Source organism: Harpia harpyja, chromosome Z, assembly GCF_026419915.1.
Source record: "Harpia harpyja isolate bHarHar1 chromosome Z, bHarHar1 primary haplotype, whole genome shotgun sequence".
NCBI lineage: Eukaryota > Metazoa > Chordata > Aves > Accipitriformes > Accipitridae > Harpia > Harpia harpyja.
This window is the reverse complement of record NC_068969.1, coordinates 3,331,368-3,347,945: the sequence shown is the minus strand read 5'-3', so window position 1 is coordinate 3,347,945 and position 16,578 is coordinate 3,331,368. Positions and strand designations below refer to the sequence as shown.

The 16,578-nt window shown below is 35.9% G+C and overlaps 1 protein-coding gene across 5 annotated transcripts in view; it reads left to right on the top strand.

Moving 5' to 3' along the window:
• ATG7 (autophagy related 7) overlaps positions 1-16,578 on the top strand; it is a 118,979-nt gene that overhangs the window by 12,988 nt on the left and 89,413 nt on the right. For all 5 annotated transcript variants that reach the window (XM_052776247.1, XM_052776246.1, XM_052776244.1 and 2 more), the window contains 7 exons: positions 980-1,101; positions 2,178-2,268; positions 4,119-4,263; positions 4,900-5,058; positions 11,402-11,596; positions 15,550-15,753; positions 16,005-16,120. In XM_052776247.1, the coding sequence (XP_052632207.1) occupies positions 980-1,101; positions 2,178-2,268; positions 4,119-4,263; positions 4,900-5,058; positions 11,402-11,596; positions 15,550-15,753; positions 16,005-16,120 (1,032 nt within the window). The remainder of the gene's footprint in view (positions 1-979; positions 1,102-2,177; positions 2,269-4,118; positions 4,264-4,899; positions 5,059-11,401; positions 11,597-15,549; positions 15,754-16,004; positions 16,121-16,578) is intronic.

Below are 16,578 nucleotides of genomic sequence, written 5' to 3'. Positions count from 1 at the left end.
ATCTTTTACATGACTCACCTTCAATGATTCTGATTTTGCATGTTATTCTGTTTTTTACTTCTGTCAGTTACAAGTTCCTGTTATTCCTAATCCTCACATGCATGCATGTATCTGGAAATACATGCTTCAGACCCTGCCAATACCTTCTAGCTGTTTCAAATCTTGTTTAAAGTATTCTATGATTTTATATAATCAATTAGTGCCAAGTAATAGCAGACCTAAATTTTGAAGATCAGATACTCTTAGGTTTTCTTTTAGTGTACCTTCCTGAATTTTTCGTTGGACAGAAGTTGGGAAGACAGGACATGGTTTTACACTCTGGTATTTGGAAAAAAGTATCATTTAAAGTATCAAATAAATTTGTGTTGCTGTAACAAAAATGTAATTAAGTTGCATTTTCACAGTTTGACTTTTACATTTTATTACACAGCAGGGAGAAGAAATGCTCAGTTAGCTATGGTGTTTTTTGGGTTGCTAGCTGAACAGTAGCGTAGAAGGATGTATAAGTGCCCAGGGAGCTTTACACATTCTGAGATTAAGAGGTTTTTAGGCAGTAAAGTTCTAATTGTTTGATTTGGGGGTTTGAATCATAAGGAGGAAAAATGATACTATATCGAGAGCTAAGAGGATCTTGCTTGTGCTATGGCAAAGTACATTGTGTCACCTGATCTGTGCTCTAGTGCTTCCCTGCTTTTTATTCCTCTAAATATGCAGTTTGTCCAACAGCATTGTATAAATGACAGAGGACAGACTGACAGTGTCATTTCTTTAGAGCTGTTTCACAACAAAGTTATTTTCACATACTAAGCAATTGTTTTTATTTATACCTAATGAGAACAACAGTGTTCCAGTACTAACAGAAAAAGCCTTATTCAGAATCTGCAAGAGACTAAACCTGTGTGAAATGGTGTTTAAAAGAAGTCCGTTTCTATTAAAGAAGTTGCATGTCTCTCTCTATTTATCTTTTTTTAAATGGCAGGGGCAGCCTTCTCCAGTCAGTTGAAGTGCTCTGCTTCAGAGATAGGACCATGCAAGGGGTGAGAGACATAACACACAGCATTATCTTTGAAATAAAACTTCCAGAGAGAGCCCTTGGCCCAGGTAATCAATTTAAAAAATTCTTTCCCATTTTTTTTCTCCCACCTCAATCACAGTGAAGATGGAAAAAATAAATTAATACTACTAAATCATTGCTTATGCTAAGTTATTTCAAATGGATTTAAAATTGTTTGAATTTCGGTTAAACGTCTATAAAGGAAATGGTTCCTTCTTTAAAAAAGAAAGAAGAGAGCATATTCTCTTTTAATTTTTCCCTCCTTAAATTGTGTTTCTGATTTAAAAAAGAGGAGGAGTCCACCTGGTGTCATATGAAATACAAAATCCAGGCAATTAGCAATTAGTCTTTTTTTTCTTGTTAAATTTGGATGCAGTCCCTCAACTAGAAAAAATGCATATGGTAGTGAATTTATGTGATGCAAAGTTTCTCTACTTTTCTAAAATGGTAGAAGCCTGCTACAGAGTGGAATTTTTTCTGCAATTTCTACACCACCTATAGTGAGGTATGCAGATGTATTTTAAAGCAATAAATTTGTAACGTTAGAACATAATCTCAGGCTTGATTTCTTTGTACAGGACAGTATCACAAAATTTCTCAACCTCATCCAAGAAGTTCTGAATGCTTTATGGATTATTGCTGTGGATTGTTTGATTATTATATAATTAGAATATATAATTATCTACTGAATTTACAGATGGGGTCTAGGGAACATGAAGAGATGATTGAACTTGGCAAAATTTACTGAGTTCTGAATTATGAGTTTATTGAGTTCTGAACATAGCAGTCTGTCTGACATTAAAGATCCGGAGGCTTGATGAGGAATGATGCCATCTCTGTCCTAGTTTTGAAGCAAGCTGAACAGGCAAAAGCAGCACATAACCACTTGAGAGTAAAGCATTTCTCCAAGAAGCAGTGCTTTCAGCTGATGTAAACCAGCAAAATTTGTATAGCAATGTATACTAGGTTGTTAAGATACAGATTATTTACTTACAGGTTTAGAATTTGTTTGGTTTTTTCCAACAAGGTTAAATCCAACAAGATTTCTTTTTTCTATCCTGTGATATTAAGGCTTTCATTCTTACTTTCCTTCTTTCTTCCTTTTTTTTAATATGTCAAACAGATTGTCCAAAAGCTGTTGGATGGGAGAAAAACCAAAAGGGAGGCATGGGTCCAAGGATGGTGAATCTCAGTGAATGCATGGATCCAAAAAGGTTTGTTTATAATCTTTTAAATTTCTGTAGTTTTCTGTACCTGGGCTTAAGCTGTAACAAGTTGAAATGTGAAATGCAAGGACTATCTGTCTCTGTTAGGTAAGAATATACAGTAACACATATACTGTGTATTGCAGGTAAGGACCTTAATAGAGCAAAGTGCACCGCATGCAGCAGAAATGTTTGCAGTTTTTGACTCTAGCTTAGAATTTCTTATGCATTCTATTTAAAACTGAGTGGAATGTAGGTCATAGTGTTACAGGCCTGTGGTTTTCACTGAATTCTATAACGTGCAGATTGTTAAATATGATGAAAATAAGCACAGAGAAAAGTTCAACCTTTTGGAATTGTTAGGGTGTGACAGGAAAGAGCTCAGGAAACATGACCTTATTAATTTTTATCATTCTGTCCATAATGTACGGGCAATGGATTGAAAACAGTCTAGTTAGCCTGTTGGCTCATCTGCTTTCACTGACTACATGTGTGTTCTTGACTTTGAAACACTGTAGGAGTGTGTTGATCTAATGACTTAGGTTAACATATTTTACCTATCAAGCTAAGCCATTTTTGACTTGGAACTGTGGCAATTCACAGTATGTTCATAGACATTAGAGAAGGTTCATCTGAGGGCTCTTAATTCTTTAAGTAAATATAACTTGACCTTCTTTACTTGTATGCATGCTCGCTTCTGTTAATTCCCACAGAGACTGTTGGTAACATGCCAGCCTTGGCAATTGTGATCTTAAATCCTTGTTGAACAAATAAGTTACTGGATACTGCAAAAGTTATGTTTATGATGTATAAGGGAATGAAACTGTCAGGAATCTGAGAACTGTGATGACCTGACTTGATGAGAGTTTTAACACCCTGTGTTGTGATGAATACAAAAATCTGACACTAAATAGAGCGTGGATTCCCTACCTCGTTTTCCTTTTAAAACTTCCACAAAGAATTGACCACATTCTTTAGGGGGCAAGTGTAGTATTTCATGTTAAGGACGGATGTAACTGGATACAGGAAACCAGTTAATTTAAAAAAGAAACAAAAGTTTATGAACAAATGGTCTGTGTCTTATCACTCGGCTTAACAGGAATCTTGGCTGAGACACTGTTTCTATTTTCACGCATCAATTTTGTCACTAATATTTTAATTTTGGATTGTTGCCTTTTTCAGAAGCCCTTAGAGACTTGTTCCAATTCCTAAGGAAGTATGTGGCTTTAGCAGATTTTTTTTTTTTTTTACAGCAAGTCCAGAGTGGCTAGCTGACACCTTTTCTGTATATCCTAGCTTTTGAAAGAGAACACTTTCCTAGCAAAATTTCGTGGTTAATAACCATCTTGTGAAATGTCTACAAACTATTTTTTTTAAACTTCCACTTTACTAGCTATCTTTCTACTCTTGTTTCAGCAGTGATTTACTCTTCTGGTTTTTAGCAGTGCAGTCTCAGCTTTTATAAGAATGTTAATTAGCAGTGTTCAGCCAACACATTGGTTACGAGAGGAGGTTACAAGGAAATTTAATATCAGGAACTGTGTGTGTATTTATATAGCATGTTTTTCCTGTGTGTCTGGCAGAATGGTTAAAAATTTATGGTTAGAAGAAGATACTACATGTGTCACAAGTGAACAAGCAGCATAAAAAAAGTGTTTTTCGATCTCCTTGCCATGCACCTTGTTATTAGGTGGACGTATGCTTGGGGGACTTTGTTTTTTGTATTACCTATATGTTGAATTGTTGAACTCTTTCTCCTTTAAAAAAAAATTGAACTTCTTCAGTTGAAATAAAAAATAATTGCTTTGTTGGAGAAACACAACATTGAGAAGGGTGTTGCTGTTTATTTCATGTTATAGGTTAGCAGAATCATCAGTGGATCTTAATTTGAAATTGATGTGCTGGCGGTTGGTGCCTACTCTTGATTTGGAAAAAATTGTGTCTGCCAAGTGTCTGCTGCTAGGAGCTGGTACACTGGGTTGTAGTGTTGCAAGGACTTTGATGGTAAGTCCTGAGTTAATCTTAAAAAAAGTCTGCTGTTCCTTGTAAATGCTATATGATTTTTTTTTTTTTCCCAGTGGCTGCCATGGCACATAAGAGAAAAGTTGTATTCCTCTGTATTAAAGTACACATAATACATATTACTTGATATTATAAATTGCAGGGAAGAGGGAAGATCTGTAACCAATGGAAATAGCTTGAAGTTCTGCTAGTAGTAGAATAGTAGGTAGTAAGAGAACCTTAGCAGAATAGTAATTTTTTTTTTTTAATTTACATAGAAAAAGATTGAACAAGAAATTCTGGAACAAACTAATGAGCTAATAAGATCAAATTCACAGTGAAGCACTTGAAGTAAGTAACTGTGCTGATATTTGCTCTCAGGGATGTTTACCACATCCCACTGAATTCAGTAGGGCTGTGAGGGATTACTGTTAAATGATATATCTGGACACACCAAATTTTCTGTTCTCTTATTTCAGTGCAAGGACAAGGTTGTTGCTGTGAATAGCTTCAAAAGCTTTTGTAGCTTGATCTTTCTAGAAAAACTGGACAAAACTCCTCTTGAGTTTCTGGCATTACTCAAAAGTATATGGCTAAGCCCATTGTACTTATCATTATTCAAATTACTTTCTTGTTTAGGGTTGGGGAGTCAGGAAGATTACATTTGTGGACAATGCAAAGATCTCTTACTCCAACCCAGTACGACAGCCACTGTATGAGTTTGAAGACTGTCTTAGTGGGGGGAAGCCAAAGGCACTTGCAGCAGCAGACAGGCTACAGAAAATCTTCCCAGGAGTGGTAAGATCAGTATTTAAAATGTGTTAATATGTTCCCTGGAAGAGAAGCAGCGACTTTAAGTATCTAGCCCAAGTTCTAGTAATTAAGCATTATTATGAGTGGGGAAAATATTACACAGGTGTTATGTTGGTTACTGAGAAATCTATAAGCATTTTACTTCAAGTACTCTGTACCTGTTAAACTTTATTGAGACAATAAATATTTGTAATAATGAAATATATTTAAGGATCATCTGAATCATCTCGTAGATCACTGATGGTGAAGTAAAATTTTTTTCCTGTCTAGTACGTCCTAAGGAACTTTCAGTAATGGCTGCTTTTAAGACTGTGTTTTCCCACTCTGCTCTTAAATGTGAATTTAGACACATTAGTTGTCTATTATGGGAGCAGAAGGTCTTGAATGCAGTAATAAATGTATTGTTGAGATTTCCTATTATGTTTTACACCCAAAACTTCCAATCTTATTTAAGTTGATTTTCTACATTAGAGGAAAATAACTTAATTTTTAACTTCCAGAAAAGGGAAGTAGTTTGTAGAAGCCTGGAAAAGATATCAGTGTTGGCCTTTGACTAAAGTACTCCTCTTTTGGGGAGCCTGGTGGTAATAACTTACTATCAAAATGAAGTAGTTGAAAGGGAACAAAAGACAAGAATGAATTTTTATGTTGGTTTAGAAACTTTATGATGAGACACCCACCAATGGCAGCGTTTATCCTCTTTGACTCCAGAGATGTGCATCTGTCGTGGTTTGACTCCAGCCAGCAACTAAGCACCACGCAGCCACTCGCTCACTCTGCCCCTACCCAGTGGGATGGGGGAGAAAATTGGGAAAAGAAGTAAAACTCGTGGGTTGAGATAAGAACAGTTTAATAGAACAGAAAGGAAGAAACTAATAATGATAATGATAACACTCATAAAATGACAACAGGAATAATAAAAGGGTTGGAATATATAACTGAAGCACAGTGCGATTGCTCACCACCCGCTGATCAATGCCCAGTTAGTCCCTGAGCGGCGATCCCCCCACCCCCACTCCCCCAGTTCCTATGCTAGATGTGACGTCCCATGGCATGGAATACCCTGTTGGCCAGTTTGGGTCAGGTGCCCTGGCTGTGTCCTGTGCCAACTTCTTGTGCCCCTCCAGCTTTCTCGCTGGCCGGGCATGAGAAGCTGAAAAATCCTTGACTTTAGACTAAACACTACTGAGCAACAACTGAAAACATCAGTGTGTTATCAACATTCTTCTCCTACTGAATTCAAAACATAACACTGTACCAGCTACTAGGAAGACAATTAACTCTATCCCAGCTGAAACCAGGACAGCATCATATGAACATTATTCAGTGCACATGCTCAAACACACCTCATTTTCAATGCTGAAAAAAAGTAAATTTAAAAAAAAAAACCCTTACAAATATTTGCAGTTCTCAGTTTCAATCTTAATTTGGGGGAAGAATTGATATGGCCTATAATTTCAGAATAGACATGCTCTCAGCTTGCTCTGTCATGAACAAAATTTTTTTTATACTCATTTGGCACGTGATAGAAGTCATTCAACTGTTTATAGTTTTTGTTTTGGAATTGAGACTGTCTTAGAATTCGTAGCTGTATTTACCAGAGCTCGGCTGACAAACAGTATCTTAACCACTTAGTGTAGTAAGAATGAGTTATATACACTTACTATGCAATTCTGTATTTAAAATACCACCGATTATGTTACTAGTCATCATATTATATAGATTATGTTATTGATGATCAGTGTTGTGAACAAACTTTACAGAAGATTGTCTCTAAACGTTCTTAGGTTCATTTAGTTTGACCCAAAGATTGCTCTGTGCTTTTGTTCTGTTTTTATCTGTGTTGATCCTATTATTGTCATTATTTATGATATCAATATTGGTACTGAGTAGTAATTAAATGAATATTTCAATATCAAACAATGATCCCTAGTATGAAAAAATGCTAAACATTTCGCTTTCAGAACTTTGGATAAGTAAATCAGAAGAGACTCTCTGAAAGTTCCTAGAATTTTAGTTAACCTTGCTGCACTGTAGTGTTACTGTTACTTGGTGATATTCACTTAGTTATAGAAATACTAATTAGTAGAACAAGTACAGAAAAGAGAGCACCTGTGCGGTGTCACACAGAGAACCAACATGATGCTAACTAAGATTTGTGTCACATGATTTCTCGCTTTTAAAACGTGAGAAAATGAAAACAGGAACATTAAGAAAGAATGAGTAGTTTAATTGGAAGGAATAAAAGCTGTTGTGGAATCCTGAATGATACAGTCTTGCATGTAGAGATAAAGATCAAAAGTTAGTGTTATGAGTTTTCTTGTTAGAAATAACCAAGAAAACAAAAGACCAGGCTGTACTATGGAATCTTGAGATTGTGATGAGGCTTTAAAAAAAAAAAAAAGCTAAATATAATCTGGAGAGGAGCTTTCAGTAATAAGGGGGAACAAATAACAGTGCTTTAATGAGCCTCTATCTATAAATATTAGGACATTTGGTGTACATAGGAAAAAAACATTTTTCCTGTTCAGTAATAGCAGATACAATGTGCAACCCATACTGCACGTAAGGAATTTTTCCTCTACCATATGCCTCAAATTTTCTGCATCTACCACTGTTTTCTTAGCACATTATCCCCACCAGTGTTACACATTCTCTATTGTTTCTTCGTGCCATGGATGGGTCACTTTTGATCAGCCTTTAGTGGGACTCAAACCTAGTTTCACAGCTTTGTGGCACAAATGAGGAGAAAGCAGTTGCACAGATCCTCTGTACTCTTATGATAGAATGTTTCTAATATATTTTTCGGTCAAACTCATTTCTGCACTAGAATTTGTGGAGAAGAGGTATCATGTTTGACCATCAGTAAATATACAGAGAAACAACATGCTAGCATTAGCAAGAATTAACAGAGCTTAACAGTAAAAACTCTGGTTCAAGCAGTTAATATGCTGACAGCATGTCAGAGTTGGTGAGGTTTAAGCAGCAGGCCAAGCACATGGACTAACAGTAAGTCTTTAATTAGCCTTGGTAAAGTCTTGGTGCTTTGGGATGGTTTGGACAGTGAAGCTACTGTAGCTGGAGATTTTGATAACCCAGCTGACTTTACCAGACTCTCAAAATGGAGCTGCATCTGTTACTGCAGACTGCACTGTCGCTTGATACCAAACCCCATATTTATCAGTATAAATGTCTTTGAATAAAAAGATTAGTTGTCCTGGATTTTGAGCCTGCTCATATTCTCATACTGAAGGAGTAGCCAAAGCTGTCTCTTTCTGTTTGGAAACCAACAGAGTCCTTTCAAGCCTGTGGGAATCCAAGCAGTAGTGCTGGTTCTGAAGGCATTTCTGAAAATTAGTTTTTTCATTTCACTTACAGTCTAATTTACTTTCTTTGATTTCAATGCGAGTAATATTTTGTACACAAAATGCAGTTTCTCCTGGTTGACTTTGAAATGCTTGGCTGCTCTATGTGAATTCTTTTTTATTTTTTTTAATTTTACATCCTTTCTAGTTGGAAGAGTAACGACTTCATCGTTGCAAATGAAATGAAGGAATGCTTTGGCAAGGAGCTTTGATTTGTTTCATTCCACTTCTAAGATTATCATTAGCTGTAGCTTAGAGTTTTATAATAAAAAAGAAGGGAGGATTCAGAAACAGCAGAGTTTATGGATTCACAGCCTTTCATTACAAGTAGGTAATGCACAGAGTCATTCATATAGCTGCGGTGGAATTTAACTTTATTTACTCTCTTACACAATCATTTTCTGAAGTATTCAGGCATGGAACTCCAGTGTATTCAGCATTTTATCATCCTTTGTACTATACTGCATGGGGAGCCACTTTATGTAGGTATTTCCAATAGAACAATTTAATGATGGCAGCATCACATTTCTTAATTTTCTGTGTACTTACGGCACACTTCTGGTCAGGTTTAATGTATTTTGCACAGATAGCTTCTAAGTGATCAGAGCCATGGTTTAACAAAAAATGCAATTAATAGAAATGAGAATAAAATGGAGAGAGAAGGTTATGGTAGCACCACAAATTGCAATATTTTGATGTCTGTTTGCTTTAAAAAAAAAACCCAAAGCAAAAGCACTGGACCCTCAAGCACAGCTTTGGTTAGCTGTCAAATGAAAGTGTTGAAAAGTGCGTTATCTTTTATGATTTTGCACATGTCAACATACAGTCCCTTTTTTTAGTAAGTACGTGATTCTATACTTTATTGGATAGTAACTAAATATTATTTTGTTTTGGATAATTTGGAGCCATTTTAAATCTTTTGTTAGTATGAAGGTTCCAGTCTTAAAATCTAAGCCTTTTTGTGAACAGTCAAGCAAAATTCTTCTTGTCATGTAGAGACTCCTTGAGATTTTGGAATTCTGTGGAATGAACAAGATCTGTGTTTGGGAATATATGCGCATTTACTCCTCCTTAAAATAATATGCATGTGCCATCACAAGGTACCTTTTTAGCTCTTTTTGCCAGCATTTGCCTGCAAAAGTGTACGTCGGTCACTTTTGCTAGTGACTGGTGTCTTTTTTTCAAGGGGCAGTTATTCAAATAAAATTGAAGCTATTGAAACTGCTAGACTGTATGTATTCCTACAGCTACAGTCACTGGACAGAGTTTTTTTCTGAATTCTGGTAAGATTTTAGTATTTTACAAACCTTGTTACCATATTTCTGTGCAGCTAGTGGTCAGCTTTATTTGTTTACTTATTTTGGTTTTTTGAACAAAAATCGACCTCCGAAGTCACCGACAATGTCAGTTATGCTTATCTAATAAATCAGCACTTGTATGCAGTACAGGGGCTTGATGAGTTATGCATAAAGACATTACTCATATACAGCATGGATTAAGTTTTGTGTTCCTGCCACAGCTTTTTGGAGGAGATAATGACAGTGCAGGTAAAACATCCTCCATTAATTACCCAATGTCTGTGTTGGTGATGCAGAGCTGTCTTCACTGAGAAACAGTTACTGTTAACAGTATACTAGATCACTGTGGACTCTACGTTTTTTTCCCTTGGAGGTGGGAGGCGGGGGGAAGAAGGGGGCAGGAGGGAAAGGTGCATCCTTTGGTATGGTTAATGCAGGTATTACCCAAATTCATTTCCCCAAGGTGCTATATGTGTCTATTTCTTTCTGTTTTCAGGGATTCATGATGTTTAGAATGTATACTTCACCATTCTGGTTATTTGGCTCACCTGGATTTATGAGTTGTGCGTGCAATTGCTCTATACAAAAACACATTCCACCAACCTTCCTTTCCTCTCTTTTCATGTAATTTTATGTTTGGTTCATCTAGCTTTTAAATTTTGGCTTTTAAATTGTTAGTTGCTTACAGCACAGTGACAAGCATGAGACTTCAGCAAGGCCTATGCTTCTGTAACATATATGAAGGCTCCATTATTCTCTTAGAGCAGATAGCTGACAGATTGTGTTAACATATTTCCAAATGAGTGAGTTAATTGTTTGCATTGTATATGCATTGTGTATGTGCTTATTTGGCTCTTTAGCCATTTTCTGCTCAATATGCCTTGCCCAAATATGGAGCTGGAAGAGGCATATGTTTCTGCAATAGGAGCAAGCTCTTTCAGCATCTGCATAGTGCAAGCCTTTATACATCCACACGCTGGAGTAACAAGTCTCAGAAGTGATTTTCTTCTATATCAAGTTCACATATGGCTGGTCAAATTACATGAAAATCATTCGAGACTATTGTTCTTCTCATAAAGAATTTAAAACAAAGGAGAATGTGTGATACTTCACATCTGTCTTACTGTAATTGAATCAATATTCAATATCAGAATAAATGACATCCTATTAACATTGTGTGTGAAGTGGCTGCAAAGATAATCCAGGACAAAGGTTTTCTATAAGTTTAACAGCATGATCATAATCATATGTAAAATCTGCCTGCTTGCTTTTGTAGTGATGTTTGTAACCTCTGGGATTAGGAGTAGTTCAGCTATCTTCTTTTAGTGATTTGCCAGACCTGATAAGACCTTCTGAGAGACTGGGCTTGTTAGTTCAGGTACCAAGCCGCCTGAACGTGCTCTCATGACCCAAACTAGTGAGTTTGCATTGAGCTGCTCTGTTCTGAATAAATATAGCAGCTAAGACTGCCATTCCCTCAGAAACTTTAATACTGTGCTTTAGTGCACAGCACTGATATACAGAGAGATGTAAAGAATAAACTTGCCATTCTGCCAAACAGTAATTGAATTTGTACTCTACAGTTTTGTATTGAACTTTAGAATAATTCTATTCAGTCACAAGGTTATCTTTTTAATATGTTGTTTTCTGTCTGTCTCCATCTAGAGTTCAGAAGGCTATAACATGAGCATCCCTATGCCAGGCCACCCAGTGAATTTTTCTGAAGTAACAATGGCACAGGCTCGGAAGGATGTGGCTAAACTTGAAGAGCTGATTGACGCTCATGATGTTGTTTTCCTACTAATGGACACTAGAGAGAGTCGATGGCTTCCTGCTGTCATTGCAGCCAGCAAGAGGAAGGTATTGTACCATACCTTGCTGATATCCTTGTCACTGTATTTCAGCTCTTGCATATCAGCCAGCTATGTATACCTAAAAGAACTTTATGGGAAATTGAAATATTTGACCAATCTTTTGTGATTGTGCAGAAATTTTTTCTTTTTTTCTGTAGCCTCAAAGATTCTGTGTAAGACAAAAAGAGAACGTCGAAAAGAGGGCATAGAAACTTGTATCACAGAATGATATAGTGATATATCATCTGGAGGTGATCTGATCCAACTCCCTGTTCAAGATAGGGCCAACTTACAGCATGTTGCTTAGGCTGTTGTCTGGTCAGTATCTTTTGAGCATCTCCAAGGGTACATATTTCACAGTAATACTAAGAAATAATTTCATAGTAAGAGAATCATAATAAGGAGGGCTAAAGACATTACAGTAATGATTGACTGATAGGGGATGTCAATTGTAGAAGTTTATCTGAAACCACGTTTTCAAAATATATCTCAAAAGTGAAAAATTAGAAACTGAATTCTGAACTTAAAGTATGCCAACACTTTTTTGGTTAAAAGTTAACTTTGGGTTTTTCCTCATTATCCTGAACACTTACTTCCCTTGCTATCATGATATAGACTTTAGTAAAACAGTCTCAAGTAATCTTGATATTTCTTAATTTATTTAAGAATTATGCAGTTTCATGTTTGCTCAGTTAAAATAGCACAAAATCAGAAAATGCAAGTATTAAGCTTTTAACATGTCAGCTTAACCACAGGGCACATCCTGTGTATTTTGTGGCATAAATGTAATGATGTCTATAGCAATTTGTTAAGTCATGAACTTAACATGAGAGTAAAAGAAAACATATATGTGACACAGCTGAGTCAATGTTGTTATGTGATCTTTGATTTTTGTATTTCCTCACTTCTGTGATTTTTCAGCTATGACAACTCTAGTTTCCTAATAGTTGTTAGTTGTTTGTGGTTTTTTTACTTTGTGTTTGTATTTATTTCCAAAAAAACTGGACAGTAGAAAGGAGAGAGAATGCAGATTTGTGGTATTTGCAAACTAGTTTTGTCTTATAAATTCCAAGTATGTTCCCCTTTCTCCTGAAGTTTATGTTCATCTGAACTTAACTAAATTTCCTCTGTACCTGCTTTGCAAGCAGATTTTTTCCAAATCAAACAGTTCTCTCATTTTTTAAGCCAAGGTCTTAAATTATTTTATTTTCTTTCATTCTTTCCTTATTTAAAATAGATTTCTGATCCGTAGCAATAGGCTTGTATGTCTTTGTAGCTCACATGAACTTCCCTTTGCCAGTGAACTACACTGCCAGTGAAAAGATCAGTGTGTTCCTTTAGTGTGGACTTCACTGAAGTATAACTTCAGGTCTAACTGAGTGTATGTAACTTGATAACTTAATCAGTTCCTACTTAATCCTACTGTCTTTTCTGCAGTTTGCACCTGTGGTCTTTCAGCAATCTTTTAGCTGTTTAAAAACAGCACAGAAATGACATAAAAAGAGTAAGTTTGCAAAGCTGGGTATTGAAACTGGGAAGTGCCAGCTTACTCTTTCGTATGTATGATGATTGGTAGTTGTAAGCAACGTATGTAGTGCCCCCCCTGTCTGGTTCAGTCAGGATAGCGTTGTTTTAATGATTTCCAAAACTTTTCCCCACACATTTGCTTAGCTAAGAGTGCCCCACTATATTTGCCTTACAGTATTCAAATCATCCTTTGAGGACAAATTTTGTAATTTCTTTGTGACAGCTCTCTGATATTCACTGATATAGTGTGTCTGCATCAGTTATTTGATTTGCATAAGATCACTTTGATGTAAGGAGATGGAATTCTCTGTCACTGAATAAGCACAGCACTGAAATCTCAAGGCGTCCAAACTGAAATGCTTGGTATCTGCTTTTCAATGTACTTCATGTTGATAAACATTTAATGAGAGCTCTACTTCAAATGTGAATTTATATGACAACTGCAAATCTGAAGTACTGCTGCAGTTTGGACTCCAAGGTCTCAAAACAGGCCCACAGAAAATGAAGAACATAGTGAGTCATAATCTCTGTAAAGTTCTCTATAAGGGGTACATGGGTAGAAGTAAGACTTGGTTTCCCCACGTAATCATTCAGTTACCTTGATGATCTTTGATATTCCTGGAGTCTTTCCTCCCCAAAAAAGTATCTTAGACAAACGCAAAACTCAAATGTTAAATCCCTACGTCAGCTGTTAGTTCCCTGTTCCTGCTGAGCACTGGAACTTTTAAAATTTTGCTAGGTTTTTTGTTTTTGTTTTTGTTTTTTAAACATGTGCCAGAAGATACACTTTTTCATAGTCTCTCTAACAAAAACAGATGATTTTTTAATTTTTTTTTATTTATTAAGGGTCAATCGGTTAGATTCAAATAGTTGCTGGACATTAAACCAAAGAGAGAGAAACAGTTTATTGCAGTGGGAAGTGTTTAGCAGTATCATTAATTTCGGGTAATACCAGCTGTGCCATGTTATTCATATTTTGCAAATGGAATACCATCTTCAGGTTTTACAGGTAGATGTAGTGAGAAGATGCAGTCTTTTAATTGTTCACTGTAGACCTGGCTGTGCTACTACAGATGCAACAGCATGGTTCTACTTTAGGACTGAGGAAAGAATAAACTACAAGGTTGAAAGTGAATATCCAGAAATTATTTGAAATACCAAGAAAGATAATGAAACTCACAAGCTTACTAGTTAAGTTGGCTAATTCTTGACAGCTTCCCTCAAAGTCCCTCTTTTAGATAATTCCTGGCTATAAGAATGAAAAATGACAAACTGCTGTACTAGAATTTCTATCTAAAATATCTGCATATGAAGCAGTATAATATCTTCCTTTATATTTTACTGGCTACAGTCGTTATTGTATAATTGGTTTTGCTTTTTGATATATCTAAATCATTGCCTGTAAGTTTAGTAAAATATGCTAGTTTAAGTATTGGTTTTATGATATTACAGTCATAATATATATAGCTTCAGATTACTCTAAGCACTTGTCACAAACTGAAGAGAAAGGGGAAAATGATGATGGTGTAATTGTCTACCACAGCTGCTTGTGCTCCCCATGTGACTAAACAGATGCATATGAAGACCATAAGTAATCATTAATTGCTTTCCTCACTGAGCAGAAGTTTTTTGGGGTAATAGGCTTGTGTTTCATTGCTTTGTCACACGGGAGTGTTTAATGAGTTATATTTCAGACCACAGTGAACTGAAAAGACTACATAAGAATTTGAAATGACATGAAAACTTGTTATTGATGGCCACTGTTGTACTTAAATGTCACTTGGAATATTTTAGCACTTGGAGAATATGAATATACAGAATATGCAGCAAACTTGAAAATAAATTCTGAGCTGGAACCAAAATAAGTTTTTCCAATAACAATACTAATCATTGTATGAATATTGGGCCAAATTTGGATATATGGGTGTTAATTTGTATCAGTGCATAGCAGCTTCAGTAACTTTAGTGAGACATTGAATGTTAGTTGGTGTGAACCTAGCTTCATATGTGAACTAGCACAACACATTTATGGAGTTCCTGTTCCTTCTTTTTTTTTTTTTTTTTTTTTTTTTTTTGTCAGCTAGCCTGCATAGGTTTGTGTAACAGTTGAGAGGGAGTCATTAATTTGTATCAAATTTCCCTGAAAGACACAGAAAAAGGTAATGATTTGTGGATTTCTGAAACAGAATTTTGGGGGTTTTTTTGTGTTTGTTTTTTTTTAAAATGCTTGACAACTGGAATTTTGCACCTATTGGAAAGCCTGTTGTTTATGTCTAGGGCGATAGATATGCAGTTAATAGGTTGTTTGTCCATCTACAGCATGTGTGTGTGTGTGGGGGTGACATTTACAGTGAACAAAACCTTGAGGCCTTTTTTTCTCCCTCTTCTTTTGGCTCCCTTAAAAATCTGTTGTTCTGTCTTTATTGTTCACAGTTGGTCATCAATGCTGCATTGGGATTTGACACATTTGTTGTTATGAGACACGGACTAAAGAAACCAAAACAGCAAGAATCTGGTGATTCATGTTTCAACAATGCCTCTGGTTCTTCTGATCTTTTGGGATCATCACTCTTTTCAAATATCCCTGGCTATAAACTGGGTTGCTACTTCTGCAATGATGTTGTGGCACCAGGGGATGTGAGTAGAACCTTATGCAAATGAGGATTATATATCTCTTTTGTAGTGACTTGAATTTTTATTTCTTTTAAATGGTGTTTCATAAAGGGATTTGTTTTCTCTTGATGTACACAGGATTAAGAAATAGCTCATCTTTTATTTGGAGGATCAAAGAAATTAATTGCACAGAACTAAAGATGTTTTGTGTAGTAGGGCAGCTAGTTACTTTTGAGTTACTTTTTTCTTTCCTTTAGAATTGTCTATTTTTGTAGTCCACCAGGGATCGGACATTGGATCAGCAGTGCACAGTCAGTCGGCCTGGATTAGCCATGGTAGCTGGAGCTCTTGCAGTGGAATTAATGGTTTCTGTTTTACAACATCCAGAAGGGTGAGTCATTTCTGGATTGGTGTTCAAAAGGTGTTCTCTGAGAAATAAGACTTATTTAATATAATCTTTTGGAGAAGGAGGAGTAAGTACACATTAAGTAGGACAATTCTGTACGGTGTAATATTGCCTGTAAATTAATGTAATATATAGGTCATATCTACTGTATTAGTGTAATTTAACAGTGTTTGAGAGAGAACTGATTCATCAGATCTTAAGTTTTTATCTTGGAAATTGGCAGTTTTCTCTCTTTCTGAGTTTAAAAGTAGAAAAGTACCGAGAATATTTCAAAAGAAGAAAGTATTCCTGATAGTGGATCTTGGCAGTCCTTTGCTCAAGAGAGTGTTTGAGTGTAATGAGGAGCTATCATAAGTATGTATGTTACATGCAGGGCTTCAAGATAAGCCAAGTATTGCAAAATCTTAGTTAAAATTAAGTGGGTTTGATACAGAAATTACTCT